This window comes from Charadrius vociferus, unplaced genomic scaffold, assembly GCF_000708025.1.
Source record: "Charadrius vociferus isolate BGI_N301 unplaced genomic scaffold, ASM70802v2 scaffold436, whole genome shotgun sequence".
In the NCBI taxonomy this organism is placed as follows: Eukaryota; Metazoa; Chordata; class Aves; order Charadriiformes; family Charadriidae; genus Charadrius; species Charadrius vociferus.
In genome coordinates, this window is record NW_009649187.1 from 3,621,526 (window position 1) to 3,641,042 (window position 19,517).

General features: G+C 41.3%; 1 protein-coding gene across 1 annotated transcript in view; it reads right to left on the bottom strand.

The window, feature by feature from the left end:
- WDFY4 (WDFY family member 4) overlaps positions 1-3,241 on the bottom strand; it is a 135,849-nt gene extending 132,608 nt beyond the window's left edge. Inside the window, exon 1 of the mRNA XM_009888816.1 lies at positions 2,981-3,241. Within this exon, the coding sequence (XP_009887118.1) occupies positions 2,981-3,241 (261 nt within the window). The remainder of the gene's footprint in view (positions 1-2,980) is intronic.
- Positions 3,242-19,517: the final 16,276 nt, after the last annotated feature.

A 19,517-nucleotide genomic window follows, 5' to 3' on the forward strand; every position in this document is an offset into this window, starting at 1 on the left:
GCCAAAATGCTCTAGCCACACATCTGAACCTAAATGCCTACAAAGTACTGCAAAGCTCCACTAACATATCTGAGAAAAGTGAAGGAAGAATTTCTCTCTCTTAGAGCACAAAATGAAGTGTTAAGCTAGTGAGAAATTCACATGTCCGTTCTGAATATATTCTGTAGCCAAAATATCCTTTAAGAATTTAAAATCCTCTCTTTGCGAGCATTACTGCAATTCAGGAAATCACTTTCTACAAACTTAAAACATGTGAAGTTCAGCTCTACAGAAGGGAAACACATGATGGGTACACATATGCACATTGCCATTCCCTCAGCAATACTTAGCTTGCCTCCTGTGGAATAGCTGTCCTTTGACAACTGGAACTAAAGTTTATTTCTCATGTGTCATGATAAACAATCAATTTCCTGCTTTGCTGTTCCATTTTTAATTCCTAAAACATCTAGATTTTATAGCTTTCATCACCTTTGTTCAGTAACAACAACTTCCTCAGTCCAAAAAATGACCTTCACATGGAAGGCATTCTTGCTATTCATAGTCAGTTAATGATCAGCAAATCTGAAGTTGTTCTATATAATCTCATCTCACCAAGACTTGCTTACTTCATGTTCATGATACGGTATTCAAAAACTAAAGCCACAACAGAACTCAGAAACCTTGAGATCTGAGAATTTCAATTTCATTGTAAATTTGAGGCAGGAAAACCTCAGCAGAAGAATTTCACATAAAACCTGCAATTCATTGCTTGCAAGAGAGGGAGGGAGCACTTCAGAGAGACAACAGCAAAGCCTATCTTTGTTGGGATGAATTTATACCCTTAAAGCATTAAGGATGTATGTTTTAGATGGAACTTCAAGAGGAAGGAAGACAGGAGGCCTGAAAACAGCTCTAGGAAAAGCAGAATAGATGGCTCTTGCTCCAAGCAAAAAGGTTGTATCTTGTTGCTGTGCTGTCTCAGAAAAAGAACAGTGAAATTTTCAGCATGCCATTTAAAAAGCAGGTCCATGGAATAAGAAGGTGGTCCTCTACAGAAAACTGTCAGATTATCAGTCGTGATCTGACTTTGAAGAGCATGCTTTGAAGGCTGAAGAAGGAGCGCTGGCCCTTTGCAAAGCCAGAATTTTTGTGAGCTGATAAAGCAGTGGTGAGCTCCCAAGAGAGCCAAGTCTGCCCCAGCACATGTAGTGCCATATGCAGACAGAGATTCATTTCCAGTGACAGGCACGTACGCAGAGCAACAGCTCTTCTGCTCAAATATAGCCTTCAGTCCAGAAGGGACACTCTTCTATGCAAACAAATCCAGAAGTTGAGAGAAGTGGTGAAAAGTGAAAGCTTTGTTCAGTAATCATAAAATATCTGCAGGAATTAAATGCGAGAGATTAAATGAGAAGGTTGCTTCTGAGACTCCAGGCTATCCACTCACTGCCTTTGCAGACCCTTCCATTCATTTTGTCTGCAGTGCCTTGGACCCGGGCAAGCTTGTACTCAAACACAGCAAACTCTTCACCATAGGCATCACCAGATCCTACCTGCAACTCAATTGTTTGCATCACTCTGACGCCAATGAGAGACCTGCTTCAGTGCTGCTAGCTGACACCAGCATCTACACTGATTTCAAAGTCCTGCTCCGCACCAGAACTTACAAACTTCACAGGTTCATGCTCCATCCAGCTGAACGAAATATGTATTACTATATGGAAATTATTCCTGCTTTACTGTCATAGACACCAAAGATTTGATAGCCCTGCGCATAGTGATTTCCCTGCACGTGTAGTTCAAAATGTCCCTCTCACTACAGAGTATCACTTTTTATGTCCCACAATGCTTCCATATAAACAAGAGTGACCATGCCATTAACTTTTTTTTTTTCCTCACCTACCCACTGACTTCTTTTTAGAAAACCAGCTCAGCTAGGTGGGGAACAGACGGATCTGAGTTTGGTCACTCGAGAACACTGAAATCTCACAAGAACAGATGGCTGAAATATGCCATCATTAAAATAGGGTTTTACCAAAAAGAAGCTTTTGTTTTCTTTCTGAAGGATTTGCATAGTAAGAGAGTTTAAAAACGCAGATTCCATACCCATAAATATGCAAGGTAATTCAAGAGAAAACCAATTCTTCTGTATTACAACATGGCCACAGTACATTTAAAGATAGGCCAGGTTTTTTGCTCCTCTGTGTATAAGCTCTGCCATTCTGTTGCTGTATGGTCCACTCAAAGAGTTCCCTGTCACACACTCTAACAAACAAAACCAACCCATAAGGCTTCCATCCATTACAGAGCTCTTCCAGTTTCATCTTTCAATATGACCGTCTCAGAAATTGTTGGCTGATGGAAGCTTGAGGGCATGGGTGTTAATTAAACTGTTCTAGTTCTCAGCTGTGTCCCTCACCCACAGTATGACCTTCCTCTCCTCATGCCACAGTTTCCTTGTCTATAACACAACTCCTCTCTCAAGCACTAAAATTAGACATCAGCACTGTCATTAACCCAAAAATTCCATCTTTAGACTGTAACCCTGCATTTCCCCTAGCTGGCTGTACGGCACAACCACATTTTCCCAGACTGAAACTGTGCTCAGCCCCCCACTAAGTAATAAAATAGATGAGGCAGACATGAAGTGACCTCTTCACAGAGTACTCACTTTGAATCATGCCTGTCTCATTAACATGTCCCTTAACTCCAAGAATAGAATTTAACCATTCATGAAAGTAAAGCAGTGCTCCCCCATATACTTTTGTCATGCCCTCCATATACTTTTCTCATGCTAACATAGCAGGTTAGTTAGATGAAAGGAGGACAAGAAACTGTTTCCCCAGGCTCCCAATGGAATAAAAGTAATTATCACCTAGACAAAGGGATCATGCTCCAATTAACTCCACCGGCAGTTAGGGTGACCACAGAATGGATACAGCAACAGGACCTCTAAATTTACATCTTTAGCATCTGCACCAAAGGCAAAAGGAGAACAAACCTTTAAGAAGAAGGGAAGAAAGTCCAGCAGCCTTCTCTGTTGCTCCTCTGGGATGAGAAACGGAGCCATCTGCTCATACTCTACAAACTGTCTGCCTAGGGTCTCCCACTGGAGGGTATTGCTCTGGGGTGGCTTGTCCTTGTTGGGTGCAGGCTGTTCTGGCACTTCTGTTTTGTCTCCATCATCAAGGCTTTGCTCTTGCTGTCCTGCTTTGCCAGGTGAATCCTCCCACTGCCATGTCAGTTCAGCTGCATTCTCCATGCTGAAATGAGACCTGAAATTAAAGATCCTGTGCTATTTACAGTTGGCAACATCTCTTACCAGTCAACTGTCCCATGAGCCTAAACACTGACAGTCTTAACTACTGGAGTTGAGTTTAGAAGTATGGAAATGCTGGCAGCCACTGACTCTTCTCCAACTCTGATGGCAAAGTAGTCTGCTCCTGGACAACAGCATTAGCACCTTGCAATCACATGAACAACCTCTCTCCCATGAGACACATGTGCGTATGCTACACAACTCATCTAGGCTTTGGCAGGACAAACTGGTAAACTATGCAGAAAATCCAGATTCCAGCCCCAGCTTTGCCACTGAGGCAGATCCTCTCCCTGTACTTGTCACCCCAATTGTAAAACAAGTAAAACCATCATCAGATCTGCAACAGAAGAGCACTACCGAAGAGCCAGGTTGCAAATTTCTTTGAGAGTAGATGCTAAACTAAGCTGCACATCTCTGATGCATTCGCCACCTAGAGTGGAGTTGAAGCACTGGCTGGAACAGGAGTTGTGTGGAAAAGCCAAGGAATCCACACATGGATGTGCTGGCCCAAACAGGCAGCAACATTCAGCTTTTCTATCCTGCAGATGTACAGCTCTGTACAAGAGGTATGTATTTTCACTACAACATTACCTGTTTTGCTGATCCTGTAAACTGAAATCAATATGCCTCAAGGAAGGAGCAAGGTGCTTCTAGCAGCCTCATTTCCATCAAATTGAATCTACAATGGGTCCATCTTGCACTCCAGGTAGAGGAATCCTCCTGGTATCCTCATCTCAACTCCAAGTCCTCTCCTTTCTAGCCCTGTTTTTATTCATAGTCTTCTGGGAGGTCACTGACACAGCCTTGAGTCCACAGCAACTCTACTCTTTTGCCATAGCATTCTGTGAGCTCACCCTGCTACCCACAGCCTGCATAATGACAACACTTAACACCAATGGAAATCAGGCTTCTCCAGTTTCCATCAAAATCAGCTGTATGCTTACTGGTGTCTGGGACATCATCTCACTACTCAAAATATGACACATATAAATTATCATAGTGTGGGCAGGCAGTTGGGGACTTGTCACCAAGATGAACGTAGCTCATCACTTTACTTAGCAAATACATTGTCTTCTAGAGCCTAGAAGAATCTTTAACACATTGTTACACTCCCTCAAAGTAAAACACCAATGTACCTCCATTTCTAGGAAATAGGTTCCTTCCCTACAGTGTCTCTTTGATTGCCATTCTAGCTTGTCAATAAAAATGCCAAAAAGCAAATGTAACTAAAAACTGAGTCAGATCTCCTGCACTACCAATACATCCACCATTTAAAATACATTTAAAAAAAACAACCAAAAAAACACAAAACACCTTGTTTAGAAATTATGAGCCAACACTACTGCTATATTTGGGATTCTCTTCCTTTGCCACCCATCAGTTATGCAGCTTGCCTACTTCTTGCATCCTGCCCACTCTGAGCCAGATGAACCAGTTTCACTTCCACACTCATGCAGTAGCACCATACTGCAGAGGTGAAGAGGGTGACGTTATCTTGTCACTGTGCACCACAGCACCTGCAGCAAGCTGATGGTCCCAGCCGACACCTACGCTTGGATGCAAATGTTGATCCTTCACACCACAGAAGGTAACTTATTCTACCACAGCCCATACTCTGTCCTTTGCTGGGAGATGAACAGCTATGAAATTTTGATCAGTCTCCAGGGATGTCAATCTGGAACTTCCTGCCTCAACAACATTTTGTGTTTCACTGATGTTGTTTTCCCTAATTATCTGTGTTAAGACAACACAGCCCTGTGAGCAGAAAAAGTGTGATGACTGACTGCAGAGAGTAAACAGGAAGACTGTTCCTCATGACTGTGTGGGAGTTACATTTGTCATATGTTATACTTAACCCTGGTATGGGATTTCAGCCCACTTGACTCATTGTGAAGCTATACAGTGTGTTAAGAAAGCCTGGGTGCTGTTCTAGGGGCTTCAGTGAGCATAGGTCAGAGTTCCTTTTTCAATGAGGCTGCTCTCACATCCCAAATAGCATCGTTGTCTTTCTAAGGGAAATCTCTCACCTTGGAAGCTACTCTGCTGAGCCTAAATCAATGCTAAGTAGCAAGCAACTCACTCCCAGTGCCTACATTCCCCTTGGTCATTTGTATAGAGAAGCCCAAAACCCTTTACAGAGGCATTTTACAGATGGTGAAACAGGCATGGAGAGGGGAACTGAAGTGCTTACACTGGCCTCAGAAGGTCAGTGACTGACCAATCAATCAACCTCACTGCTGGAACAGCACTGCACTGAATGGCACTGCAAATGTGATTACCAATTTTCTCTCCTTGTATTCGTAATTTACTTAGCAGGCCTTTCTTGCTGGTGGCACAGCCAAGGCAAGCAGGGCTGGTCACTCAAAAACGTCTCACTCTATGGATCTATGTAATGAAAAAATTCTTCCCCTCTCCACAGAAACTATTAAAACCAGATATGCACACACAACTTCATTAATGAAGACCTAATTGTAACAGACTATATAAGACATTTGAGTGTACATGGAAATCTTTAATCTCCAGAAGTACATGAAAGCAAAATGAGGATTATGATTTGCCTCCTTATTTACTTCAAGTGTCTAGACTACAAAAGGTATATTAGAATAAATATCAGTCCTCTAGTATTAGTCTGTTGTCTCCACTTGCACTATCTGCTTTAAATATTCCTGCTCCTAATAGCCTTTTCTTGCATCTACAATTTCATTCAGACTTCCACATCCTTTGTGTTTTCTGTTCCTCTTGGAGGATAATTATACCTCTAGACCAATCACAATATCACAGAGTCTAGCATTCAAGTATCTTTGGTATTAAGGATATCTTAGATATTTTAAAAAGGTCTTATATGTTGGCTCTCTACTACATCCCACCATTTGTCCTGATCCTAAGTGTAAATTAACAGCTTATTTCAGTTTTGATAAGTTATAAATCTCATAATGATACAAAAAGTAAAGCCTAAATTATAAAGATTTTAAAAGACATGAAAGTGAAAATATATCAAATAAACCTGATGCTGTCATTCAGAGAGTAGTGTCAGGTAACGGAGAGGAAGTGGAACTTATTTATGTATTTTCCCTTTTGTTCTAAATTAAGGTTGAGTGAAATCACACTGCAATGTGGCTACGCCTTTTCAGACTGGTAATGCAAAAGGGAAGAAAGACCTGACCAAAGCTGGAAGAAGGACAGAAAAATACTGGTACTAAAAGCTTACTGGCTGAACGAGCATGATTTTTAAAATTACATTTTAATTATATTTATCTGGGATTAACTCCCCCAGCAGTCCAAAGAATGATCCCATACAGCTACAAAATCCCAATCTGCATCAAGATCAAGAAGTTTGCTTAAACATTTAAAATAATTTGTTATCAGAGAAGGGTCTCACAGCAAGATGGTTGACCAAAACACAATCAAGTCTCATACCAAATTTCAGAGTTTGGTCCACTTTTTATGGTAAGTATCTGCAAAAAATGACAGATATTTGAGCGTACATGGAAATCTTTAATCTCCAAAAGTACATGAAAGCAAAATGAGGACTACAATTTGCCTCCTTATTTACTCCAACTGTCCAGACAACAAGAGGCATATTAGACTAAATATCAGACCCCTGGTACTAGGACTACCTGCATTAAGGATTCCTTCTCCTAATAGCCTTTTCTTCACTATTAAAACCCAGGATTCTGGTGACTATCAGAAACATAAGGCTCACAGCACCCCAAAAATCCACTGTGTGATACCTCTTTGTACCCCCTTCCTTTCCTTGCCAGCCAAGATAAATAAATCTGTTCATTAAACAGTCATGCCAGTCAATCATTTTACATGCTAATAACAGGGATTCCGCTATCTCCCCAGGAAAGCTATCTGATGCCAGAACAGATCCAAATAGTAGAAGGTATCGCTTGTTTATTTCATGAACCATGTTATCTCACGAATACCAGTTCTCTCCCAATTCAGTCACCAACTCTCTCTTTGTGGCTCACACCGCTCTGCTCACAGGAAATTACAGTACCTCAGAACCAACAACGTGCCAGACGCTGTCCATCTGCTACTCTCTTAACCTCTGTCCATCCTAATCACCTTGGTTCTTCCTCCCTGAGCTCCCTCTGCCTTTCTTAAATTATCTACACCTATCAGTTATATGTCTAGTGATCATACTTGACATATTTTATGAGGCAAACCTGAAAACACCACCAAAAACTTTTACACTTTGATGTCACTCTATTTATCTTCTCCAATATAAGGAATGTGATGAATTAAAACATGTTGCAAAATTAAATATCCTACCCATCCTTGCCAGGTCCATTCAATTGTAAATCCTGTGGGGAAAGTATTCTCTCTTCCTATTCTGACACAGCGCTTTATACAATAGGAGCCTAACCTGGCTGGTGCCTTGAAATACAAAAAGCTGACAAAATACAAATAACAGAGGGGGTATAAAACACTTGTCAGCTTAGAGAAGGCTGAATACTGTTCAGTGAACAAGTCCCATCTCAGTAGGACACAGCCCCTACTTATTCAGCAATACAAATATAATTTCAACTTGTTTCAAGAAGGTTTGGCATTATTACTACCAAAGGAGATGCATTTCTTTACACTAGTACCTCATTTGTCCAAGCATACTTTTACTTTTTGAGAAGTTGGACAAGGCATTTCTGCAGTACAACCTCATGAATTAGATCATTTTCAAACACTTAACTGCATTTCTTTTCATTTCTGTTTGAAGAGCATCTCCATGCAATCCAAAAGTAGCTATAAAACTGACTTAGGTTCTCCCTCATGTACCCATTCTTCATTTTTTTCTATTTTAAAAAGTAGTTTCTAAATATCTAATTGGGAACAGTTTATTCTCTGACTTGTATATACCCCTACTGCAGGCAGGAGAGTATCAGAGATATTGCTATACTTGCTTTTGAGATGTGGTCCTCCTGGATGTGAAGTGATGTGCCCATCTCAAGAGCAAACAGAATGCTTCTGGTCACTCATGGAAAATATAGTTGTAACAAACTCAAAGGAAGAAGATCAGGGCAATTCTGATCATCTCAAAACAACAGCTCATTAGATAAGGACATGCAGTTAAACCAAGTCTAACAAGTCTCCATGAGCAGCAGCAACAGATATACCCCTTATATCTGCAATCCTAGTATCATCTCTAGATTAAAGGACACAAGCAAACTGCTGATCCTTTTTCCTCCTTGTACTGCAGTTTAGGGTGAAATTTGACTGAAACCTAAGTTGTTTGAAAATTATCATACCACAACAAATGAGTTGCAAATAATACTGCAATTTCATTCAACAGCTAACAATCTGTTCCTTTTGTTTTCACAGCATATCTCTTGACATACCTGGGCTCCTAGATTCAGCAGCTCCCGTTGCAGTCAATAACCACATGCAGAGAAATAAGCGTCACTGCTTCTGTCCTACTGGACATCTTGGTGTATGCAGCAGTTCCACTCTGCTCTTTAAACTTTCCACTGTGAATCACCTGATTAGCTGCTGCACTTATTTCCTGAGGAAAGCAGAAGTGAAGAGCAGATGAACCACATGCTCAGGACCCGCCAAGCTCCCAAAGCAACTTAGAACAATTCAGCTTATCCACAAACTTCACAGACTTTTCATGCTTTTCCCTGGGCCAAGATTAACCAGGTATTTCCCCCCATATCATCCACAAAGAAAAGGTGGTATAGAGGGGGTTGGGGGGTAAGGGTGTGTTATTTCATTTTGTTTTTAAATTTAAGGTTTAACTAACAACTACAGGAACACAGCACCACAAAGATCATGCTCTCTGTGCAACCTGTGCCCAAAGGAGAGGCAACAGTTGGAGTCCTTCCTCAAATGCAGTACCCGTAAAATAAATACATTTGAATGCTGAGGTGAATGCTAAGTCCTTGACGTCTCTATTAAAATGGTCAAGGCAGCTACTCAGATCAAGAGGCAAACAAGCACTATAAACTCCCTGACAACATAAAGGAGCCTAGTTTAGCTATGGGGTTGGGGGAAGGCTGCTTCTCAGTTGTCTAGTTGCTTTTTTGTTCTCCCTAATAACACATATGAAAGGCCTTAAAATTGGTTTTTAACAGGAGGTGGAGTTTAAACATTTTTACACAGGAAATTCAAGTGTTTCCTAAACAGCTTCTCCCCAAGAATTTTATGGTGACCTTGAGAATCAGTGGCATCATGGCCTTACAGTGACTGAAACCTGAGGGGATTTTACCCTAGATGGTTAAAGCCACCTGTTTTCTGTTAACATCTACTTCACTCAAATGCCTGAAAAAGAATTCAGGAGGAAAGCTAACTTTCTATTCCAGCTAAGATAGGGCAGTATTCAGACTGGAGACTCATGATGTTTCTCAAGGTAGAAGCGGCAAGTCTTGAAGGGACTGATTTCACTGTTTGATGGGGTTAAGTAATAAGACGGGACAGCAATTGCCTATACACCCCAGGGACCTCTTTCAATGCAGCAACATCTCTGGCATAGAACAGTCTGGGAGGATTGTTCTCATCGCTTACTGTGGAAGTGTATTTATTGAAAGATCAACAATAGAGGCAGCAGTGAAATCATAGGTTTAGTTCATCCCCCTACAGATTATATCAGGAATAATGCAGCTCTGTAGTTTTGCTGCAAATAGAAATATACCTTAGATCCCAAGGAAAATACTCCAGGCCAGTCAGTACAGACAGTAGCCTTAAATTGACCAAGTTTTGGAAAGCATTAGCTAAACTAAGTATAATCTACAGGGTGTTATCCCGGCAGGTGCAAGGTCATGCTCCAAGCTACCCACGCCCAGGGCAGCTCCAGTGAATGTTGCATTTGGCCGCTTCAGTGAACCCTGCTGAGCCACACACAGGTCTGGCTGAGCTCAGTGCTGCACCGGCATGGCTGCAAGGCCTCTGGGCAGCTCGGAGCACAGACCAAGCAAGCTCACACAGCCTGCAAAAGGCTGTGCCAACACATCCACTACTTTTCTGCCTTAGGTCGTTCACATATTAGTCGATAATTTCCCAGGTGCAATCTAGCCAAAACCACAGTGGTGAGATTAATGGCAGAAACACAGAGGCACAGAAGAGATTATTAATACCAATCCAGAGAGAACATCATTGTTTTCCCTTTCCTAACTCTGAAACAAGCCTAAACGTGCTCCACTTCTGCCCTTTTTGTGTCAGTTTAAAACCACAAAACGGAAGGTCATTTGCAGCAGCCTCTCCGTGAGGTTTATTTCCCAGGAGCTTTCCCTATCCAGTGGTGGCCCCCTAGCTAGATGCTGTCAGGACTCAAGTAGCCGCACAGTCATTAGCAGATTTCTAATCCACGCAGCAGAGGAAGCACCATTTCTCTTTTTTATTCTGCACGAACTGCTGATGGGGCTGGAAGTCCAGTTTCAATACGCCCTCCCACTTAATCTCTGCTTCACTGGAGCAAAACAGCTGTAACCAAATTATGTGTAGTAAAAATAACTCAAGGGATAAAGACAAGCTAATAGCTAATGTAGTAGGAGACAGTGCTGCAATGCCCTTTGTCAGTTTGGACCGTTTATATTAACAACCCCTTGCACTGTGCCTCCACCTACAAAGACAGAGAAAAATCCTTTTGTTGTCCTTCTTCCCCTTAATCTCACAGGAAAAAAAAAAAGGCATGACTCCCACATATTTGCATTTGTATCTTCATGCAGGGAACCTAGTTCAAAGGAACCCTCATTTTGGTGTAAGGTTTCTAGAAAGGGCACTAGGAGCTAGCTCTACCAACAAACTGGAAAATGCCATCTGATAAGGGCAGCACTCTAAGTAGATCATGCACGGCCCAGTGGAGATGAGATGTCCTGCCTGAGCTAGACATAGTGGGCTTCCTGAGGCAACGATCTGGAGATAACTAAAAGTTCCACCTGTCTCACAGCATCCAATAATGTCCCTTATGTTGATTCTTATTAAATGCCTCTCTTCTTTGCCACTCTAATCACCACACTCAAACGGAAAAACCCTGTTTCATGCCTTTGTAGTAATGATACTAGCCACACTGAGGTATCTTAGTTATCTTAGTGGCCCAGAACGGCTAGAAGCACAGTATTTCTCCAGCTTGAGTCTGTGGAGGTCAGCTACTGCAGCTTTCTCCTGAAACCCAACTTGCAGTACATTTCAGTTGCATTAGATTCACCAAATCGGCTGACTAGTTACACCAAAAGCAAACATGGCCTCTGGCAATTGCTGTGCAGTTGCCATTGCCCAAGGGGCTGATAGTGTAGCCCAACTGCAAACCCAAATGGGACAGAGCTTTGCCGAAAAGCCTGTATTTCTCCCTCCAGCAAGTTTCTCTCCTTGTAGGCATAAGAAATAAAGTGTAGCTGATTTTGGTGAGACAATGCATTTTTCTGCTGTACATTCAAAACCTTCAGTCTAGAAAGAAAGCCAGTTAAATGTATGTCTCTCAACATTGCAGTGTCCAAAAGCTGAGCTAGCTGCAGGTTTTTTATCACTCTTCATCTTTCCTGCTAAAATCCAGATATCTTCTTTTTCCTGATAAAAAAGATGTTGATTTAAGAACTTCCAACAAATCATTTTTCATTTCTTTAACATCATAGAGGGAAGCAGCACTGTTTCATTTTCCTCCCCTCTTTTCAATGGCAGAACAGAAGCTGACAGAGAGACCGCAGAGAAAGGCAATGCAAAAATTTAAACCATCTGCTTAACCATCGTTTTCACTCATCTTTTTTCTCAGCAGACCTTGAAATCTGCAATGAAAGGGGTGTTCAGCTCCTTCAGCAAATCTTCCCAAAGAAGCGAAAGCAGCAGGGCCACGAAGCGAAAAGCCACACGACTGAGAGCTTGAGCAGCGCAGCTCCTCTCCCCCTGGCACCTGCACAAGGGGAGGCCTGAGGCAGCAGGGATGGCTACCCCACCTCTTTGGCCAGGTTTTCCCTGGAGGGCAGAGCCCCGGGGAGGCGGCAAGTAAAAGCCAGCTCCTGACGGTGCTGCCCGTCAGCCCCGACATGGGCCAGGACCCTGCAGAGGCGGCCTCCCCCCTCCCGGGCCCACCGCCCCCCAGGCAGCGCCACCACCACCTCTGAGGAAAATGAGGCAGCATGTACAGATGCATGGCCACACTATGCAGATCCTGAGGTAACTTGCATATTTTTATACCCGCACAGATAGCTAAAGTTCAGCTTTAAATTAAATGGAGCTCATGAGGAGACTGGTAGCTGGTAAAGACGTACAGCTTGTCTGTGAGGTGACATTTCTCTGCCTATTGCCTGCCAGCACCCCTTGGACCTGAGCACTCTTAGTCTGGATCGGGAGGCCTAGTTACACCACTGACTGCTCTGGCACCATGACTGATGGGCTGCAAAACGTCAGGGTGGCTTGCAGTGTCGGTGCTGGAGTCAAGCTCCTCACTTGTCTCAGGGAAGGAATCCATTTCCTTCCCCCAGCGGGTCTGCAGCCCGTCCTCTGTGCCTGCCGGCACCCAGCCTGCACCTTGGGGCTGGTAAGGTTTGTTTAGTAGTAGCAGCATTAGATGATTAGGATAATTTGTTACATGATATTCTGCTATTTCAAAATGTGTCGTTAGAAATCAGAACAAATTCCCTCCATCAACTCCCTCCATTCCCTCCATCTGTAAATCAAAATGGGATTTTTTTCTGCTGTTTTTGTTGTTTAAACAGGAACGAACCAAAGCATACCCAATAGCCTGCATCTTAGAGGTCAGACTGGAGCAGTGGTTTTCAGCCTTTTCCAGTTTGTGCAATCCTGAAGTAGTTTCCTATGAACCATTACACAGCTAAGTTTACTGCTTGACAGCCTCCCCCCCTTCATCTTTTTTGACTCCTTTAAAAGTAGTCAGTGGTGGGGAGGGCAAATCACTGGCCTATATAATCACAGAAATACACTAAAGAATTTTAAACTACTTTTCTTTTATTATGTGCATAACTAAATGCCACCAAAATTATTACAGAGTTAGTAAACAATATCGACTTTTAAAAAACACAAGAAGCCACATTTAAAAACTTTTGTTTGGTTTGTAACGAAAGTGAAAACATCCCTGTTTGAAACTGACAGCCCCAAACATCTTGATCAAATAAACAGAATCTTTTTTGTTTTTCCCCAGAAGAAAAAAAGTATCAAATACGAATGTTCCTCTGGGAAGCTGCTATTTTGATTAAATGCCACCTACTGACTACGAAAATGTTGTGCAGGAAAATTTTTAAGGCAGCTTGACTGAACACATGATCTCTGCACTGGAAGGCATGTTAGTCTAATGAGATTGAGGAAGTTGAAAGACTAATGCAAAATATAATGGCATACCATTTCTCCCCCCTTCTGTACCTCAGATTAACTTTCTGCTCTGGGATACACAGGAATTCATTGTTTTCATGATCAACTCAAAAGTTGTGAAATGAAAGGATCATGATACAGAAGTTCTGCAGGAAAATTTTTACAAATATTTACAAAACAGAAAGGTAGACTTTAACACATAGTGCTTATCAGAAAATACCACTCTCAGACACAGCCTCAGACAAAAGCACAAGATATAATTACGTAAACACATATTGACCAAGAGCTATTTTCTTGGAAGATTTACTCTTCTTACTCTCTCTGCAGAAGCAGCACCAAACCCTCTGCAGACAACACCACTTTTTTAAGTCTCAGAAATTGGTCCTAGTTCCTGTTTAACACCCCTCTTTGCTCTCTGCAATGATGTTGTGTAGCTTGCACAGCCTACTGCAACTCTCAGCGTCATCTTAGAGGAAATAGGGAGCCTGAAGTTCAGGCTAAACAAAGTAATCAAAATCCTTGTCATGCAAATATGAGAGCAGACATTTTTTCATCTCTACTGTGTCCCCTACTAACTACTATTATTTTTCTTTTTGCAGCTTTCAAGTCTATTTATAAACTACTCCTCCTGTGACCTTGCTCTCCTGTAAGCTGTGCTCCCAGAGAGCCTCTGCCTGTATCCAGGAAGACTGCTTTCTCACAGTCATAACTACTCAGGTACCTTCAAATAGCTAATAAGCATACTTAATGAGCTATCACACCCTATTCATGGATAAACCTGGCTTTACTACAAATACTCTTTTAGCTGTCTGAACTAGACTCATGTATCTTCCCCTCTCTTTAATTCCTTATTTACAGAACTAATACACCAATGCGTTTGGTTGCTAGCTTTTGCCATGTCATACAAAATTCTGGACAAAAGGAATGGGGACAAACCGATGAAAGCAGTGGTTTTGCTTCCTGGTATGATCTGGTTTAAAAAACAATTCTTGAAGCTAAGTAGCTTCCCTGGTGACTGTAGTTCCCTTTCTTCCTAGGAAAAAGACTGCTTTTACGGTGTTCAGATGACTCTGTTCTAGGGTGGTAAATAATAAAAAAAATCTCCTTAATCTCTACTTAATTTATAACCAGATTCTACATTAGTGTTTTCTTTTGTGCTAGGAACTTGACCTCTAAGGATATACAAAATTGCTGCTGCTGCTCAGTAGAGAGGTAATACTAGATTTGAAATTAAACCGAGCACTAAATACGTAGAAATACTTCATTAAAGAAGTCAAGTAGAGCAACAAGAAACTAGTCATTGGCTGCACGATCATTTGTGAGCTCAGTGTATTCAGCAGAACTTGAAAGCACAGCTTTCAAATTTGAAGCAGAGGCTGCTACCACATGGAGTAAAGGAGGAACTGGTAACTAATGCAGTAGTTACCTTGCAGAAGGCTCACAAGACAGATGTGCAACGGGCTCCTCAGCAGCTAGGTGTCAGATAGGAGTCCCTTTTACTGTAATACCTTTCCAGGGCTGAAAAACAGTGGCTCAGAGCTGACAAACCAGCAAATTCCTTCTGCAAGGCTGCATGTTAGGATGCCAGTTCAGAAAGAAGGTCTCTAGGGCTGTCTCTGCCGGGAAGAATTGCCTCTCTGTAAGCAAGAAAATTGAATGGCAGGCTTCACATGGAGGTCTAAGAAGGCTTATTCAGTAATAAGAGTTGTTAAGCTGTCTAAAAAGCAGACACCAGTCATGAGGTGAAACTTAAATAATTGTTTTGTATCTCAGTGCATCAGTCACTACACAATGCCTAGAGGAATGTGCAAGGGCCTCCAACTTGAAGGAAGTAGAAGTCTGCCTTATTAAAGTCTGGGACCAACATACATTCAGAATGTAATCTGCAAGGTTTGTCCCCTTCATGCCAACTGTGTAGCAATAAACTAGAACCAGAACCTGTGTTCAGACCATTGGCAGAGCTACCAGTGCAAAAAAATTGGTCAAAGTCAGTCCCATGTCTTGTATTGTATTCTGCAGAACTGGAGGAGTAGCTTAGAGATGAGATCCATCTTAAAAGTCATCCTGAATGCACAGATGACAAGTGTATGACTAAGTACTTAATGAAGACATGCCAGGCTCTAGTGGTATTTTATTTCTGTTTAAGTTCTTATCCTTTTTCATTTTCATTAAACTTTTATTTCATTTTTTTTTTACTTAAATGAGATGCGAATAAAGATGAAACAGCCTGCATTTGCCCAATACAGGCATTCCTGCCGGAGATATTCAGACCTCTTCGTTTCCCACGCGTTTATTTTCTCCATACAGATGATACTTATGAAACTGTATCTTACAGCCTTCTGGCCTCTGCCCGAGCTCCAGATATTACCTGGTTTGTGGGTCTCAGTGGTAACATGGGCAGTCTTAATTCTGAGCATCTTTTGTGTTGGCACCTTCCTTTCCGAGCGTCACCAGGTGGCAGTACGACAGAAGGGCTTTCAAGGGTCTACTGTTACATGAGGCAGCAGAAATCATATAGCTGCAGGTACACAGGTCATTTTCATTTTGTAATTGCAGCTTCCCTTTCTTTTCCTCAGTCCATCTTAAATAACAAGACAGGCAGGTGTCACAGCACAAAATATAATGACTTACTTTCCTGTTTATTTACTTTCAGCAATTTGAGCATTTATAGGATTACATTTTCGTACTCCCACCAGCCTCTGGAATGGACAGGTTTCAGCTGTGCATCCAGCAGAGAAGCCACTTGGAAAACAGTGGTATACTTTTACCCTCTCCCTCTAGGGCACATGTTACAAAGGCCAGCACATAGCAGAGCAGATAAAAGACTGTGATTGAAGAATGGACCTTTGGGGAAGCAAATTACTTGTAAATTGGGTCAGCTTTGGCAAAGGAAATAAAAAAAGGATATTTAGTAAAAGAGGGATTTTTCCATAGTTTCAAAATTAAACTAGTTGATGTTTTGTTATGAAAAGGCATTTTTCATTTAAACATTGAATAAAGATATTAGTAAGGCTAAATAAAGCATAACATAAAACAGAATAACCTGAAACAAATGTAATTTGAGGGGAGTTAATAATTTTTAGAGGGTTATTTGGTTGGTGTTAAACAAAAAAAAAATAAATCCTATTCATACTACTTTAATGAAGAGTTCGGTTCTGTCTCTTTAAATCCAGTAATACAGAGCTTTTCAGTACACGTTTTTTTCCCAAGCTATAAATTCCCTGCAGGAACACAAGCTTAGGAACTGTCTTGCTAAGGATTTAGAACTGGGGGGGGGGGGGTGGGGGGTGTTGGTGCTACAAATGTCCAATTTTCTAATGAAGTATCTCTATGCAGACTCATTACATTGCAGCTGCTATGAGTGGACAACCCCCCCAGGAGATTATATCTGAGAAGACATTTGTATAAATACACAGTTGGATAGTCCAAATAAGTCTGTTACATACATTAACACTGAGCCAGTGAAAGGGAAGAAGTATTTGTCACCTTTCAGGAAACGGGTGTCCTTGTAAATGAGATGCTGATTACCAAAATTAAGACCACTTTTTATTAGAATTATATCTGCTCTAAACTGAATGCTGATTTTAAAAGACCATGATCCCTAAATTACTTGCCCCCTTCCCCACCCCCACCCCCAGGAAATGCTGATGCTATTTAAAAAAAACAAAAATGCTTTTCACATTTTCGGTTACATTTTGATCCAAAAATATTTACAGGAAGAAATTTTCAGGTAACATTTTTTTCTGAATAAGTAATATTACTTATATTGAACCCATTTTATTGGGCATTTTTCTTCCACACATCTTGAAAAGTTTATCAGAGAGGTCAGTATTACAATCTGCATTTTGCAAACTGGAAACAGTGACATTAAGAATTGAAGTGACATACTCAGAGCCACATTGCCAGCCAGTGGCAGAGCCACAGATATTACCTGGACCTCCAAAACCCAAGTCCAGAGGTCATTAAGAATTTCAACTTTATTTTAATTTCATTATTTTCTCTCCCTCTGCTTAAAATTATTTGAAACAGAAGAAAAATGGGTCAGTGTTAAAATAACAGCACATTTGAAATTTTTAGCTCTCTTCATTTTTCACCTAGCCTCCAGTTTTCACCCTAGTTTCATTTTGAATCAGATCTGCCTAAATGACTATATTTTTCCCTGAGACAGCAGGAGGAGGTATGTTCCTGAGGATGTATGTTCCTCAGTCCCCAGTGTCTAAAATATGCATGCACTGCTCTTTGGTTCCTGCCACTAAAAGAAAAAAAAAGAAATCCATTCTGGAGAGATAGCATTTAAGTTTTAAATAATGCATTTCTGTATCTCCTCTCTGAATGAAGGACCTCATTTCTTCTAGGCCCATAGATGACAGACAGGATAAGTGATTACCGAGGTTACCGTGTTTTAATGCAGCTGATTCATGAGGTCCTGCAGCTCCTGACTAAAGGTTATATTGCTGCTACTGTTTTCAAAGGTGCAGGGAAGGTCTGGTGGTGTAGAGGAACAGATGAATGAGAGAAAAATCAGTAATGTCTCCAGGCTTTCACATCCCACCTGTCCCAGAAATGTCAGAGAAACTCAAACAGACAAATGTTGTTGGGAGATCTGAGTGAGAGCAGACTGATGTCAAGATACAAGTAGAGGCATAACAGTGTAGATAATACAATTAGAATCCCTGTAGAGACCTTGGCTGGACAGCACAGTTAACTGGGACTTGGTCATGTAGCTTCCTTTGAAGTTTGAAGCTCTATGCTTTGCTTACATCATGCAAAATCCAAACGCAAGCTACTCCAATAAATTCTGATCCAACAGGTCAGTTAAGCAGGTATTTTGATGCGAAGCATATGAGTAGTCTATCATGGTTTAAGTTAAGCCTTTAAATGCTTTTCTATACTGGAATCAGGAAATTAAGTTCAGGGAAAATCGGAACTCATTTCAGAGAATTTCTGAGAGAAGAATCATCCATTTGAAAGAGGCAATGATAAATGGAAGACCTTCATCTGCTATTTCCCTGATTTGACAGGTTTGATTGCAGCAGCAGCTCTGTTAGACCTGTGATGATTGGAAGGTGACAGCGAGGCAAGGGTTGGAGAGAAAAGTAGCATTTTATTAGACCAACAGATCTAGTAGCAGAAAACAGGCTTTTGGACAGACTCACCAAAATGTTGGACAGAAGGAACCTCTGGACATTACTTATGCAAGCCTTCTGTTTGGAGCAGTGAAGTTTTTTCCAAAGGCTTCAATCTGAGTTTCTACACTGAAACTTGGGGGCATTGCTTTTTTGTTTTAGCATCTGCCACTACCCAAAAGTATTTGGTTTCATAGTCTTTAAAACTGTCCTTTAACTAATTGTGGGTTGCTATTAGGTCCCCCATTAGCCTCTTCGACAGATTAAACAAGTCTGTCTCCCTCAACCCTTCCTTGTAGGTGACGTGCCCTCATCTTCAACCATCTCAGTAGCCCTTATTCAGATGTGAAAGAGATTTTGAGCCAAGTACAATTTGGGAACAATTTATTTGTATTTACCTTAATAGTGTTACTCAGTATTTTATCTGGCTATGAGAAACAAGCTGCAGTGTTATTGCCATTCTATTTCAGATTGGAAAATATCTACTAGATCTTGTGTGGAGCAGAAACAAATAATTCAAAGTCTCTGATCTGCCCTGGGGTGTCCCCAGTAGATATTACAAAAGGTAAAAAGATTTCTGTCTGCTTCATTAATAAAGCTATCATCTGGGCACAAATTTAAGATAAGCACAGGTTGTCCATACAACTGGTATGCCTTCTATATGTAATTTATCTCCTTACCCTGTGAAAGGCAAATGAGATGCAATACTTGGAGCCACCCTGTCTCAGCAACCCTATGTTTGCCTTCATTACTAAAGAAAACTTTACTTGCAGACGTGTTTAGGAGTACTGCAATAGCAAGAGAATTTCTGGTATTTAAGAGGCTAAAAAAAAAATCCT